General features: G+C 33.0%; 2 protein-coding genes across 4 annotated transcripts in view; one reads left to right on the top strand and one right to left on the bottom strand.

Annotated features, from left to right (window-relative positions):
* The window catches only part of CDC73 (cell division cycle 73), a 137458-nt gene that overhangs the window by 51067 nt on the left and 71171 nt on the right, over window positions 1-15220 (top strand). The window lies entirely within an intron of this gene.
* On the bottom strand, window positions 5770-13329 carry B3GALT2 (beta-1,3-galactosyltransferase 2; the record flags this gene model as incomplete). The annotated part of the gene is given in 2 exon segments (NM_001133182.1): window positions 5770-8388; window positions 12734-13329. A coding segment is annotated over 1 exon segment (1269 nt). The 3' UTR covers window positions 5770-6999.

The raw sequence follows: 15220 nt of genomic DNA, 5'->3' as shown, positions 1-15220 counted from the left end.
TTTAGGGATTCTTGCAGTCTTCCTGAGCACAGTGGTGGAGAAAGGAGGAAAATCCTTGGTTACATTGCACACTCATCAAGTCAGGCAACCTGGCCTAGGGCAACATAAGCCTAGAGAAAGGAGTCTTATTCTCTGGTTTGCTCTCTGCAGGTTGTGCCTTTTTGTGATCTTTTTCCTTTAGAGAGGCTCCTTATTGTGAAGCAGCTGTTAAAAGGGTATGCCTTATTCTATTTCTTTTTCTTGGTTTTCTTAATTACTTAATTATAAAACATTTCTAACATAAATATAATGAGAGAAAATAGCACGTGATCTTCCGTCTTCCCATCACACAGATTCTATAATTACCATTTTTGAAGGCTCTCCTTATCTGTTCCACCTCTTCCTTTTTTTTCTAAAGTATTTAAATGCAGAATCGAAACACTGTGATTTTGTTCCTACATACTTTGCCTCTCTTAAACATATGGACATCTTTTACATAGCCACAGTGCCATTGTATACAACGAAATAAATAATATTGATGTAATCTAACACACAGTTCATTTTACAGTTTCTTTGATTTCCTGAAAATTGTCTTTTTGTAATTCGTTTGTTGGAAATAGGACCCAAACAAGCACCATAAGTTGCGTTTAGTTGTTAGGAATCTCAGGTATCTTTTACTGTAGTTCATAAATTTTTTGTGCCATTGGTGCATTTGGAAGACTGGAAATCCTATGAATCCTCTTTCTGAATACTATTTTTAAGGCATTAAAGAAAATACATAAGATAAAACCAGTTGTATTTAAAGTGAAATCAAGATATTTTTTAAAAACACATTTATGACATGATTTGTGCTTCTTTACTAATGCATTGTGTAACATGATCTAGTGGCAAATTTGATAAATACCAGATTTTAGAAGTCTAATGAGCATATGTAATTTTGGGATATCTTTATTCTATTATGTTATGAAAAAATCTGATTTTTGTTGGTGGCAAAGTTGTAACCATTTATAATAATAATACTGTGGTTTATCTGCATTCCTGAAGAAAGTCTTAATTTCATTTAGAGATTAATGAAAATAAAATTGTAAATTTTTTTCCCATTGCATTTCTGCTGAATTCTATCCACAATTCCATGCTCTAAAGGGGCAGTACATATTAAGAAAGGTCTTGGCTACAAGTCTTCTCGGTGGCTTTTTCTAAGTTTTTCAACAACTTGGCAAGTTCTTTACCTCTTAGCCTTTGTCCTTCCAGTTGTTTGTCTGGAACATTCTTCCTCTTGCTCTTAATAAGACTGATTCCTTCCATTAATTCAAATCTCAGTTCATCAGCCACTTTTTCAGGACCCTTTTTCTTCTAGTTATCTTGTTGTTATCTAGTTATCTAGTTATCTTGTTGTTCATTTGTTTTCTTTGATTATCTTTCTTTAAATATATGAATTCGAAGGTAGAAACTATGTCTTTCTTGCCTTCCACTATATCTCCAGTGCTGAGAACAGAGTATTTTGCATGTAAGTGTTGCTTGAAAAGTATTTTCAAATGAATCTGAAGCCTATGTTATACATTATATTTTTAGTTATTTTCCATAATTTCATATGGGTGTAGAGTGGTAATTTTAATTCATTATTATTGTTAATGATGCTTTGTAATATATAGGCCCTCAGTGCCACTTGACAGTCCTTTCATACATTGCTTGATGATTCTTTATTACATCGTTCCTGGCGAATCAGGTGCTTTATACAGTGTTTTCTTTCTCAGTAAATGGCAACTGTCAGTGTTCAGGCCAGTGTTCTAGGCATCATCCTTGTCACTTACTCCTCTCTCATCTCTAGTATCCAGCCATCATGAAGGCCTGTAGACCTTACTTGCTGACATCTCTGGAATCCCTTCTCTCCATGTCACTACTACCCTTTCTCACTATAGAGAAAACTTGATTTGATACTGTAAAACATTTTCCTTTAAATGAAATGAAAATGCTTTAAACGAAAAGGGTGAGACTGTTTCATTGAGTCAAGTTGTAATTCACTATTCCTTATCCAGGAATTTTTTGTTTTTTTCTTTTAAATAAGTCTCAAGGGAGAGAGAGAATAATTTACAGTGAGATAGAAGGTATGAATGGGATGAAAAGATTGGGTAGAGGGATTAGCTTTAGCAAGGAAGAGAATCATTTATGGGCCTTGTAGCTGGCCAAGGGTTTTAGGGATTTTGGTATATAGTACATTGAGAAGCCATTGAAGCAGTGGGATGGCATGCCTAGCTTTGTGTTTTGAAAGTAACATTATGGCTGTAATATTGGCAACAGATTATGTGGATATGAGGAAACTGGCTATAAAGGTATTGCAGTAGTTAAAAAAATGAGTGATGCTGTTTTAAATAGGGCAAGATGAAGAAAAGTAGATGGATTCCAGTAGGGATCCAAGTAAGTCTTTGGGTTAAATGGATATGGGCAATAGCAAGAGAAAGAAGTGGCAAAGGTGATGATAGAAGATAACTTAGGTTTTAGTTTATATTAAGTGTACATGACTTACAGACATACAGATACAGTTGGCACTCCATATCCGTGGGTTCCACATCTGTAGATTTAACCAACTGCCGATCGAAAATATTAAAAAAACAAAAAAAAACCCAGAACGCCTGTGCTGAACATGTACAGACTTTTGTGTGAGTTATTTTTTTCTTAAACAATACAGCATAACAACTATTTACATAGCATTTAGATTGTATTAGGTATCATAAGTAATCTAGAGATTACTTAAAGTATGCAGGAGGATGTGCATATTTTATATGCAAACAGTATGCCATTTTATATAAGGGACTTGAGCATCTGTGGATTTTGGTGTCTGCAGAGAGTCCTGGAGCCAATTCCCCACAGATACAGAGGTATAATTGTACTCTAAATTAGAGGTTTTGCTTATGACCTTTGATTAAAACTTTACTTTTGTAAAAATCAAGTTTACTTGTCTTTTTTTTGCTCAGTTATTAGCTTTCTCTCTGAAGTATATAGGAGTCATTCTCTTCCTTCTCTTGCATGAATCTGTTAGGAAGAAGATTGTAGTTATTTTTTTTTCATTAACCTTTTCAGAAGACAAACAGATCCCTGATAAGGGAATACAATTTTAAACACATTTTAAAAACAAATTTTAAATGTTAAGCAAATGTGAAACAGTGGGCTAGTTTTCTTTGTTCATTAATTTCTAGGCTCAGACAACATTTTGCATTGTATCAGGCCCAGGCAGTCAGTTTTGTGGTTACTTTTGGGGCTGTGTTGGCCCTCCCTCATGGTGGTGTGACCCTAGGAACATAGGCCCCTAAACCCTGTTTCCCTGATCTTTTCCCAGTAATGAGGCATTTATTGCAACATAGCATCAACTCCATTATGTTGTATACACAAGAACTGTTTTGCTTTTTTGAGGCTTGGTCGTGGATACTGATTATGAACAGACAAAAAATCTTCAGCATGTCCTCTTTAGGAGAAGTTGTCCTTGGATCCATTTGCCAAGGATTTGTTCAGGTGGCGTAGCAGATGGAGGACATTGTCTTACAGAGCATTAAAGAATCATCATAGGAGCAGCAAACAATTTTATTACTGTAAACTTTGGTGGTAGTGGGTTTTCTATCCCATTTTAGTATTTAGTATACATCATCTGCGTTCTGGGAGTAATGTCTAAATGATACATTGAAATTCTTGGAGATGCCTTAGAAATGTCTGTCAACAGGAATTTTTTTTCTACTTTTTAAGGCTATGTTAATCTCATAGTGAAATTTCCTAAACAGTAAAAAATAGAAAATTTATCTAAATAGTCTGGATGAACTGGTTTTACCTTCTCATGACAAAATGGTAGGTGACCAAACAGTAGGATAGGTAAATGCAGTTCTACTTTTATCTATTAAAAATTAGCAGTTTTTCTTTAAAAAGAAGCAAATTTTATAATTTATAAGTGCCACCTGCCTGCTGTTTACAGTTGTGCCTCAGGGCCCAAAGAAGCAAGAGATAAGCAGTAATGTGTATGTTTTGCAATGGTTGTTGTCACCATTAAACAACTGAAAAGAAGGGACAATAATTGGGGGATCAGATATACTCTATTTTCTCTTGTCTTTATTGCTCCTAATATCAGGTGCCCCTCCAGTGTGTGAAAATGGTATGAAGTCTGGAGGCGTGGCAAAGGATGAAGAACAGAGAATGGGAATATAAAGGGACAGACCATTTTTGCTCAGCTCTAGACTTTTTTTTTTTTTAAATCAGCTGTCATATGTGAAATAATAGCAGAACAGTGTAATGATTAAGAACATGATCCTTGAAATGGAAATCTGCTGCTTTACTAGCTGTGTGATCTTTGGTATTTAACCTCTTACACGAGTCCTTCCTGTCTCTTAGTGTTGTTCCTGAGGGGTTACATACATGAGATCATGTATGTAAAGTGCTTTAACACAGTACCAAGCATACTGGTTGTACAATCAGTAAATAGTTTCTACTGCTGTTATTGGTATTATTTTTGTAGAATTTGCTGGAAATAGCACATTAATAAAATTGCAGTTGAGATTATATGTGATTATGCTGTAATCAAAGAGGTGTGAGGAGAAATCTCAATTATTTGGTTGAATTAGAATTTCAGCACTCATATACTTGATCAAAATAAACGAGTATTCTAAGTATTGAAAGTTTTGGTGTTTTCATCTTCTGAAGTACGTATTAACACTTTGAACATAAAGATTAGTTATTTCTGTACCCTTTGACCAAAAGCAAAGCTGTCATTTAAAATTATATTTTTATGTATATAAAAATCACATAGTATCGGGATGAAGAAGACACAGTTAACAAGTGGTGAGATGTTTATATACACTATCAGCTTATTTTGCTTAAGAAAACGACCTGAATATTGTTGCAGAAAAGTCAAAAGTAAATTAATAGAATATTTATTTTAAAGTAAGGATTTTCAGCAGTACAAAGACACTTTACTATTTGGTCCAATCCCCTTTGAGAACTCACAGTGTCTGATATCAGATTACTATCGTTTTTCAAGATAGTGTTAGGAATATAGAAATTTACATAGATTTTATAAATTTTATAGATTTTAAATTGAAACGAGATAGGAAGAATTTAGGTGTCTGTTATCTGTTTTTCATGAGTCATTTTTTAAAAAACTTTTTCCAGATGGAAATTACTATCTTTTAAAGATCCTGCACTATAGTCATAATTTGGACAAATAGAACTCGAGTTCTCTTTCTATGTACACACCTGTGTATGCACACACACACACTTTTTTTTAAACTTTCGAAGCATAAATCAGAGAGCATTATTCTACACTGAGGGAAGGATTCCTTTTGTCTTCTGTCAAACATACTGATCTGATTTGGTATTATCCCCTTATGTGTGACTTTTATTAAGTAATTCTGGTATTTCTGTAGTCATATAGAATAAATTAAGTGAAAAACAGACTTGATCCAAGAGCTGGGGTGTGTTACATAGATCAGCTTTCAGAATCACTTGATTTAGAGTAGAACACTTAGGCACTGATTTGAAATGGAGATAAGTACTTAAACAGTTTTAGTGTTTTCAAGTTTCACAAACATTACAATTCTCTTCTGGTGATTTATCCCTTAATAATAGAATAAGAGGTAAAAATGATTGTTATTAGAATTAAGAAACATTCTGACTAAATTAAGATTGACAAATTTACATACTTGTATGGAATAAAAACACTATTTTAGTTAGTAGGTTGGTATTTCTTGATTTTAAAATTCATGATGGAGTCAAACAAAATTACTGTGAAAATACTTACATCATAACACTCAGTAAAGTTTTTTGTTTTCCTTTATTTTTAAAAACTTCATAAAAGTGCATTGTATACATTGTTCATCCTAGGATTGTGTTTGTCAAACGTTTGTAGTTTTCCCCATCCCTCCCAAAGAGGTTTTTAATTGGTGATTCAGAATATTTGTCATCTACCGAATTAAAAACTGCAGGTTTGTAAACTTGGCACTCCAAGAAAGAAATAGGTGCCATAAAATGATTAAGTATTGGCATGTGTACCCCTGCTGTCAGGAAATAAACTTCCCGTATGTTGCATTTTGGCAGACATGCATCTTAAAAATGTATTGAATGAAACTGCACCTGCACTCTTTATCTTTTTCAACAGTACATCCTATTTGTGCCTTTAAGTGATTACTTTTGCTTCGATTATCTTTACAGATATATTCGAAGTTAGATATAGATGAAATTAAATGGTGGTGCTGTTTAAGAGTGCAGTAATTGGTCTAATCAAATAACTCATTGAAATAGGAGTTTGTTTCTTAACAGCAATGAGGAAACAAAACTTGTCTATTTTGAAACATTTAATAACTATAAAAACTTGAGCCTGAGACACATTAGTTTTTCACATTTTACCACGTCATGTCAAAATAATTTTCCCCCATATATTAATAAAAGAAATTTAATATCTCAGTTATTTTTAAAAAGTAAATACTTTCGTGAGAACTGCATTGATGAAACATCTGAACTTTATAATGTGTTTGTGGAATAACTCAACTAAATCTTATTGCATTTAGAACCCTAAAATAGTCAGGTCAAAAAATTTATCCTTTTCACAATTACAAAGTTTCCTTAAAATTGATAGTGATGTTTTATTTACATTAAATTATATATTAAAATGAAAAACTTAATCTAAAATGAAGGATCTTTTGACTGTCAATTCATGAATTAAAATTTATGTGGAAAACGTATGCAGATACATTTTATTGGCCCCTAACAGAAGACTTGAACCATTGATTTATGCATGCTTGTTATTGCATGTTAATACACAGAATCTCCTTATACAGTGTTTTAAATAGATTCTTTTGGGAAACCTTTTTTGTTATATAATATTATAGTTTTAAGAATTAACTTCTTCAGAAATTAAAAAAATACTTCTTGAATTTCTTTGTGATGAGTTTTAACTAAAACTTGTCCTACGGATGTAATCAGTTCTAACTATACATGCTTTTAGCAATATTTACAAATTGCACATTTGAAAAAAAATTGTCTTTTCTAATGTAGTTTACGGTGGCGATACCTGCCTGCCTTTTCTTTTGCTGCGTTGGCACAGGCATTGTGCTTATTTTGTTGTAAATGGTTCCAGTATTTTATCAGTTCACTAGGCTGGAACTGATGAGAGGTAATTAGGTGGCTGTATTTACAGCTTGAATAAGAGACTCGCCAGTGATTGAACACAAACTCATTGGGAGGGGGTACAGGATCAATTCTCAACTTGGCAAGACAGATCCCTACATATACATCTTCCAAGTGCAAACGGCGGATACCTAAAGAAACTTTAAAAATCTTTTCTGCCAGATCTCCAGAAAAAACATAACCAGTTCCAGAACAGAAGACAGGATAACGCTCACTTGGGTAGAGGTCTGGTGGCATGTACCACTTGCTATCTTTGTTTCGATTGGGTGCATATCCTCGCATTAGGTAACCAGTGAAATAGTTATGTCTGGGAGGCAGATCTGGCTTCAGTAACTTATTGATTAAATATTCAGTGTTGACAAACATGTCACTGTCAGTTTTCATAACATATGGAATATGTGGACAGTATGTTGCAACCCAGTTCATGCCCATTAGTGTTTTAATGGTCAAATTATAGTACGTATCTAAGTATTCCTGTTGAATTATATCATGATATTGTCTGCTTTCTTCCAGTATTGCACGTTGAAGGTAGCCATTTAGCTTAATGCTTAAGCCCAACAAAAATATTCTTGTGATTTGAATACCAGGTGCTAGACTTTCATTGCCCCAAGTTTGCCGAATAGCTCTTCTAGCTTCTATTTGTCCAGGCTCTGCAGCTATTAGTAGTATTAAAAAAGGACTTTTCTCTTGGCATTTTTCAGGCTCATTAATAATATATTTGAAATGGTAAGAATTTGGATGTCCAGTACCTTTTTCATTGTAAATACTTCCATTGGCACTAAGTGTATTCTCCAGGCCTGTAACTCCTTGTGGTGACAGGTCTGTGTTATTAGAGTTAGTTGCTGTTTGAGGCCTCAGGGTTTGAGGGACTGTTTCTTTCCAAATGTTCCGAAGGGAGCTGTGGTTTGTCTCACTTTTTGTTGACCGAAATCCTCGGAAAGTGTATGTCACAGGGTTTTCTTTGAATCCAGCTCTGCCTGGCAGCCAGTCATGATGATTGAAAAACAAAAACATAGCAAAAAGGAACACTAGAGAAAGTACTCCAATAAGATGAGTGCGGAACAGAGACCTTTTGGCATTCCAGGTCATCTTTGCAAAGCAGCAGTGTCTTCTCCTCCACTGAAGCATGTTGTAAATATCCGGTAGTGGTATATGAGAGATTGGTGACCAAAAATGTTTTCTTCTCCTTAATACTATTCTTTGGCAATCATTTTCTAATTCAGTCACATTGTCTCTCTTGTAGTCATTCTATAAAAATGAAGCACAAAAGTTTACAGAACTGCCTGAAAGGGACTTTGGGTACTAATATGATCAGGGCAAATAGGAATGTCTTAAGCTGTGAAAATATAACCCAGGAACGAAGCTTGTAATTTATTTCCCCTTGGCAACATAACATCACTGAGAACAAGATTAATTTATTTAAAAATATACCTTTGTAGCACAGTGAGCATTTTAAAGAGATGAGGTGATGGATTCATTTCATTGTCTTGGTACACTGGTCATTTGTACTTTTGACCCAAGTTAAAGATTTAAAAGTTGAATGTGTTTGAGAAAAATGTTACTAGATTTCTGAGAAAGGTTGTGTAAAAAGGCCTTAAGAGCAGATGGAAAATTTATTGGCATTAATTAAAATTGATTTGACATACTATTGGTGGTATGGTGCACAGTCAGAGGCCTTTTTTGTAAAATGGTCATGTATCAGTTGTGGGACAGACGGTGCAAGGTTGATTATGGCAGAGTTCTGTTAGTCACAGTACACTGCTTGGCATGTTTCCATTGGCCCCTACTGTGTTGAGAAAGTCAATGAGAAGATGCACCTGTCAAAATTAATTTTCAGGGTCTAGTAACTTCAGTGTAGGATTTTTAGACAGTAATAAATGATTAACACTTTCAAAAATTTTAACTTTTCTTTGTAAATATGAAGTATTCATGATATACTTGTTCTTAGACTTAAGACTAATTTTAAAATATAGCATGTAATTATCTTTGATTATCTATGGCTTTGGCAGAACACTTACATATCTTGGTTGAGTCTCCATGTTAGAATTAAAAGAGCTACTTTGAAACCAACTGTTTAAAATTCTGAATTTCACACAATGTATTTTTAAATATCCTTGAGTTGTGCTTTATTCTAAATTTACATGCAAAGAATTTGTTAAACTTTTAGAACTTGTCATTAGCACAGTTAGAGCCCTATATTTTAAAAAGGTTATGAGATAGCAATATGTGAGGTTCATGATGGCATATATTAAGAACTGGTTATGTTATCTTGCAACAAGGTTTTCAGTGCGTAGCACAGATTTGTTCACATTTGTTTTAGTGTTTTTGTTGTTGTTTTTAGTTTTTGGGGACCAATATGTCGAGGGAGTAGAGGTGGGCAAAGAGCTATAGTTTGAATTCCATTAAAACAGGAAAAAACTTTTTGGCAAGAAGGAGTGATGAATATGTAATTTTAATTTTTCCAACTTTTTATTATGAAAATTACTTCTTTAAGCAAAAGAAATCAATTTAAAAGTTTTAATATAGGAGCATTTATTTGAAATTACAGTGTATGCATAAATACATGTATGTATTTAGCCTGTGATATTGAGAGTGTCATGGTTAATATTAAATTTGTTTAACCTTGGCATAAATTTAATTGCTTCTAGGAAATAGAATTTACATGGAAATCTTCATATAATTGAATAGTTATAAAGTAAAATTCACATACATAACGTTAAGTACTTTGAAAATATTGATTGCAAGTGTTAGACGTAAATGAATGAAAGTACTATTATAGTAGCAGCCACTAGGAGGAGCAAGTAGGTGGGAATTTGAACAAATATCTAAGGTCCAACCATATAGGCACCAGCGTTTGAAATTTCTAGTTTCTGAGATTACAGAGTACTTTTAGAAGTTATAATATTTCTAAAATGTAAAAAAATTAAGCATTTTGAAAGATGTGAACAATTTTTTTAAGTTTGGAATTTTAAAAGCAAATCATCTAGTATGCTATTTGTTAGAATTTATTTACATGAATTTAAACTCAGCATTACTGTAATGAAAACCAGCGCTATTCACTGTACCAACAAAACATAGTTCTGCTGTAAGCTAAGCTGAAAGTAATACAGCTGAGCATTCTGATTTAGAAACTCAGTGTTTTCCTTCTTGTACTTTTAAATAGCTGGCCATTCTTTTTAGACCAGGGAACTATTTTTAAGCTTTTATTTCCAAATGACATATTTGGTAAATAATAATGACTCTCCGCTCCACTTCATAAGGATACCAGTAGATATAAGGGTTATGTATGTAAATTTAAAAGAAACAAAAGTTGCTTTTAAAATTTATTTGATAATCTGTTCTAAGTGTTACAAAGATAAATTAAGTGTATCTGTTTTCTGCTGATATAATAACACTTGGAATCTGGTTGAAGGCCAATCATACAGATTTTTTTTAAAGTGTAAATTTGATGGTGTAAGAAGGAGTAAACAATAAGGTCAGATGTTTGAATGGATGTTTGAGTTAAAGGACTGAGTAAATGAATGATGGAAAATAGTCATAATTTATGTTGCTTTTATAAGAACAATATACCTGAAGATGTCTCCAAAGTATTTTAGTATTACAGAAAACAGAAAATTATTGCATATTGTAATGTAGCTTAAATACATAGTTTTGGTCCTAATATGATTTTGTAACAGTGTGTGATAGAGATGCATCTTAATTTAGACTTCATGGTATTTGTATGTTTTAGATATTAAGCTGTTGAGATATTAAATCCATATATAACTATAAATCTCCCATTGATAAATGAAGTGCATGTGTCTAGCCTTTAAAAAATTCCTTATTAAAAGTTTCTCAGGTCTTATAAATTTTTTTGTTAAAAAGAATATAAAATAAAAATAACCATGCCTCCTTTTTATTAAATGATAAAATTATTCTCCAGTTATTGCCTGTTGTATTTTAATTCTTAAAAAGAGAGAGCAAAACAAGAAAGTTCAATAGTATGCAAAATAGTTCTGCACTTTTACATTTTTAGAAGAGAAATAGCTTTGGTTTATCTCTTCTTTTTTGATATCTTTACATTACTAATGTGTATTTATAGTTTGTGGGTGAAGTTCATGGGGAGAATGTTACTGTAAAATGCTGTTCAGTACACACTCAGTTTTTATTATTTGGCTTTTAAAAGTGTTGATATCTTTAGTCTATTGGTGATGGTTTAATAGAAAAACTTACACTTTCATTTTGAGATGTATAGCTTATAAAACTGCTTAATTGGTGATTCAATATTGAGAGATAAAGGTACCAAGAGGGACTTGAAATTTTTACAACCATATTTTTTAGTACTATTTATTATTAGTCTTTATTAGAATAAAAATTCATGGTTGAGAGTGATGTTGAGGTGTAATAGAGTCTGGTAAACTTGTTTAATCTTCATTTTGGAATGCAGTACTTACATATTTTTTATAATGTTTGCCTTTTGTGATTATTAGATAATTACTGAATTGTGTTGTGAAACTGAGGAAAAATCAGGATCTTTGATAGATTTGTAAAATTTTAGAAATATCTTTTAAGTTCTTGAGCCCTGAGTTGCTATTCTAACTATGATTGTTGCTAAAATAGTTTATTTGGTTTATCTGTGCCCTGCACACACACAAAGTGGCGGTAGTTCATTACTGCATATTAATATAGTCTGGAAGCATAGTAGCTACATTTATATTTAATTTTTTGACCTTGTATTGCTGTTTGTGGATATTTTTGTATCAAAGTATTTCCATATTATGTTTTTCAGTTTCACTTCTAAAATGATAATCAGAGACAACGTTAAATTTGATCATTTGGAATCAGTCTTTTACATAAAATATAAGCTATTTAAAATAGTTAATTTTTAAAGCCACTATTGATGTCCCTTTGTTTAAAGTTCTATTCATGGGCACTATAATAACACGAGGCTCTATCGTGAGGTTATGCATAAACTCACACTACCTTATGTGATCTTATGTTAATGCTTTCCTTTTAGTATCTTCTTGTAGCTTGGTAATACTTAAAATTTGTTGATACTCTCTTTGGTTGTGTTCATTATCTTCATTTAGGGAGATGTTGGGGGAAGATTTTGTTACTAAAAGCTGTTACGTATTAAGGTTTTGTTTTAAAAGGACTTTGAAAAAAAAACTCTTAAGGTTTTCCTTGCTACTATTTAATGAAATTTCACTGCATTGTCTCTTTTGATAGCCATTTTTAAGAGAGCATTTAATTTACTAGATAAAGATTCAGTATGACCTAATTTGATAGAATATTGCTGTGTTTTTTGTAAAGGGCTACAGATTTTTTTTTTTTGTTTAATTTCTTAAGGAATCCTTTAAACACATCTTCTTATTTGCCTTTTCCCTCTGATGTCTATAACCCAGAATTACTCCAAGCTACATATTTGGCTGCATAAAGCAGTGACAGCTTGTCTTCTAAACAATGACAAATTTTAAAATCAGGTATTAAGAAACCTTTTCATAGTTTCAAGGGCAGTGAACTGTATGAACTTGCTTATCAGGTATTAGTGCCTTCAGGGCTATAAAAAAGGTAACACATTTAAATGACTATCATACACAAGATATTGACATACCTTCCTTGGTCAGGCCATTTATGTGAAGAGGATTATGCCCACTGAAAATACTTTTGGCACGCCATCGCTTCAGCAAAAAAGATGCTATCGAACATGCGCACATCCCCCAACAGTCTGCCTCCTGCGATTGCTTTTCACAGTATCCAAAGTGTCCATCTGTCTGCTTGTCTTCGAGTTACCCTCCTTGTTCATATGGGTCCTAGTCTTCTGAAATTTTCCCTTTCTTTCGTTTTCTCTTTTTCGTTAAACAAAAGAGCTGTAGTTGCCCGTTCTGCTTGTAGCACTGTTGACTCTTCCCGACAGTTGATGCATTGAAGCTTTTTACATCTGCTATTTTCCTGGCTGGACAATGCAGTGCTGTGTTCTCGTCTCAGTATCCATATTTCTACTAATAACACTGAGCTGCAATGTAAAGCAGCCAGAGCTAAAATGTAGTGCTTCAGTTGTATTGGAAAAGAATAGGATTTACCTCTCGTCTTTCGTTGTTGCCTGGCAGCTGCAGGAAGGATTTTGAGCAGTTTTAATGGGGTTTTAGTCTATAATATGAAATCCACGGTTCCTCAGCTGCTGCACAGGCAGGCAGCAGTTTAAATGTGGGCTTGACAGATGCTCTCTCTGACAGAGCAGAATTTAACGTCACTGCTTGGCTGAATCCCACGTGATTGTTTGCATTCATTTTGACTAAAAACCTAAGGTAGGGAGAAGCTTAGAGATTTTGCTTTTATGTGATAAATTATATATGTTGAATGCAAGTGTAGTGATGAGTGAATAATTTGAAAATGTGATGATTATGAAATGAATGGTTATGATTTTATTTTTTCCAGCTTACTTCCTTTTTTTAACTTTATTCTTAAGTACAGGCTTTCTAAGTGTTTTCTGTGTTAGATGTTGGTTTTCATGTTTCTTACATGCTTTTATAGGGTGTAAGCAGTATAAGCTTTTGTGTGTAAGTTGGTGTAATTTAACCCCTTCAGTGCATTCTCTTCTTGAAGTTTTTTTTCTCTGCTTTCAAATTGCTCTTGATTTTACTAATACGTAGTTAAGACCTATGTTTCTATTGAAACCATGTACCTTTGTAATTTAGATCTCCTCTCCTGCCCCCCCCCCGTTTTCTGGGGTTTATATAAATAAGCTGTCATGGATTACTTTACTAATGCATGATGTGATACAGCCCACTTCTTTTTTGCTCTTATGTGGTTTTTGGTGTTCTTGATGGCAGAAAACTTTATTTTAAATCACTTTTTAATGTTGTCATTTACTTTTTATTTATTTTTCCTTCCCTTTAAAATTACATGTATTGTAGAATTCAGTAAAATGATGTAATAGATATAGCACACTTGTACAGGATCTAGGGGGTAATGAGATTTTACTAATTATGTTTACTGATTCTAATGTTTCAGAAAGATTTAATAACTCGCCATGAAGCAGATTTTATTAACACTACATACTCACTGAGATTTTTCTAATATGGTTAGTTTCTGGGGCTGGCACCTTGCTTCTTTTCTTACTGCAGAGCAGTAGGGAAGGTTTTTTTAAATTTTTTGTTGTATTAAATAGCCTTTATTATTAGTTTTTCCTCTGAGACTCTAGGGACAGTAATTCAATCCTAGAAAGTTATAGTTTTGGAGCTTAAGCTAAAGGTTAACAGTTATATACATGTTTTTCATCTCACCTGTCTCCACCATTAATATCTGCTATTTCAAATGAATATGAATTTGTTTTCTCTGATATTAAAAAAATTTTTGTCCACATATTTTTGAGCTTTGCTGATGAAATGTGCTTTGTAGTTTTAAGAACCCCACTGTATTAGAAATGTTAGAAGGATTGTTAAAGAAAAAAAAAATTTTATAAATGGGAAACCTAAAGCCTAGACTGAGCTTTGACTTTTCGTAGTTAAGTTTGAAGGAGAGGACTAAAACCCAACTTCCTTGTAGTCTATATCCACCCATACTACAATTCTCACTCACTACCGTTTTGTTTTTAAAATTAGTTTACTAGTTAACAGAGTAATGCTTAAGAACTTACTTAAAATAACTTATTTTCCAGAAGTACAGATGTGTTTTTGTAGATCAGTATTTATTTATTAGTGATTCTTTACATAGGATTTGACTATGAAGCTAGCCACAATGACCATTTATGGAGTATTTACTCAAAATCAGATTGCGTGCTAAGCTTACTTGAGCTGTTATGAAAATGGCTCTTTTCTAATAGTTTTATTATTGTAATACCCACTTAAAAGATGCGGAACCAGTGCCTGGAGTTGTAAAATAATTAGTCCAAATGCCAGATAAATACTGATAAGAATAGAGGCCAAGCTGGGAATTGCAGCAAGATTATCTAAATTCTTATCCTCTGTGTGTTTTTTTTTAAATCTATCTAGTACTATCATTATTCTCTGTTCTTAAACTTTTTATTACATGGCACTGCTAGAGAAATTGTGGGATTTTTTTTTTTTTCCGAACACTGGCACAGCATACCCAGGAATCA

Source organism: Pongo abelii, chromosome 1, assembly GCF_028885655.2.
Source record: "Pongo abelii isolate AG06213 chromosome 1, NHGRI_mPonAbe1-v2.0_pri, whole genome shotgun sequence".
NCBI classification, from domain to species: Eukaryota; Metazoa; Chordata; class Mammalia; order Primates; family Hominidae; genus Pongo; species Pongo abelii.
This window is presented reverse-complemented; position numbering and strand designations above follow the sequence as displayed.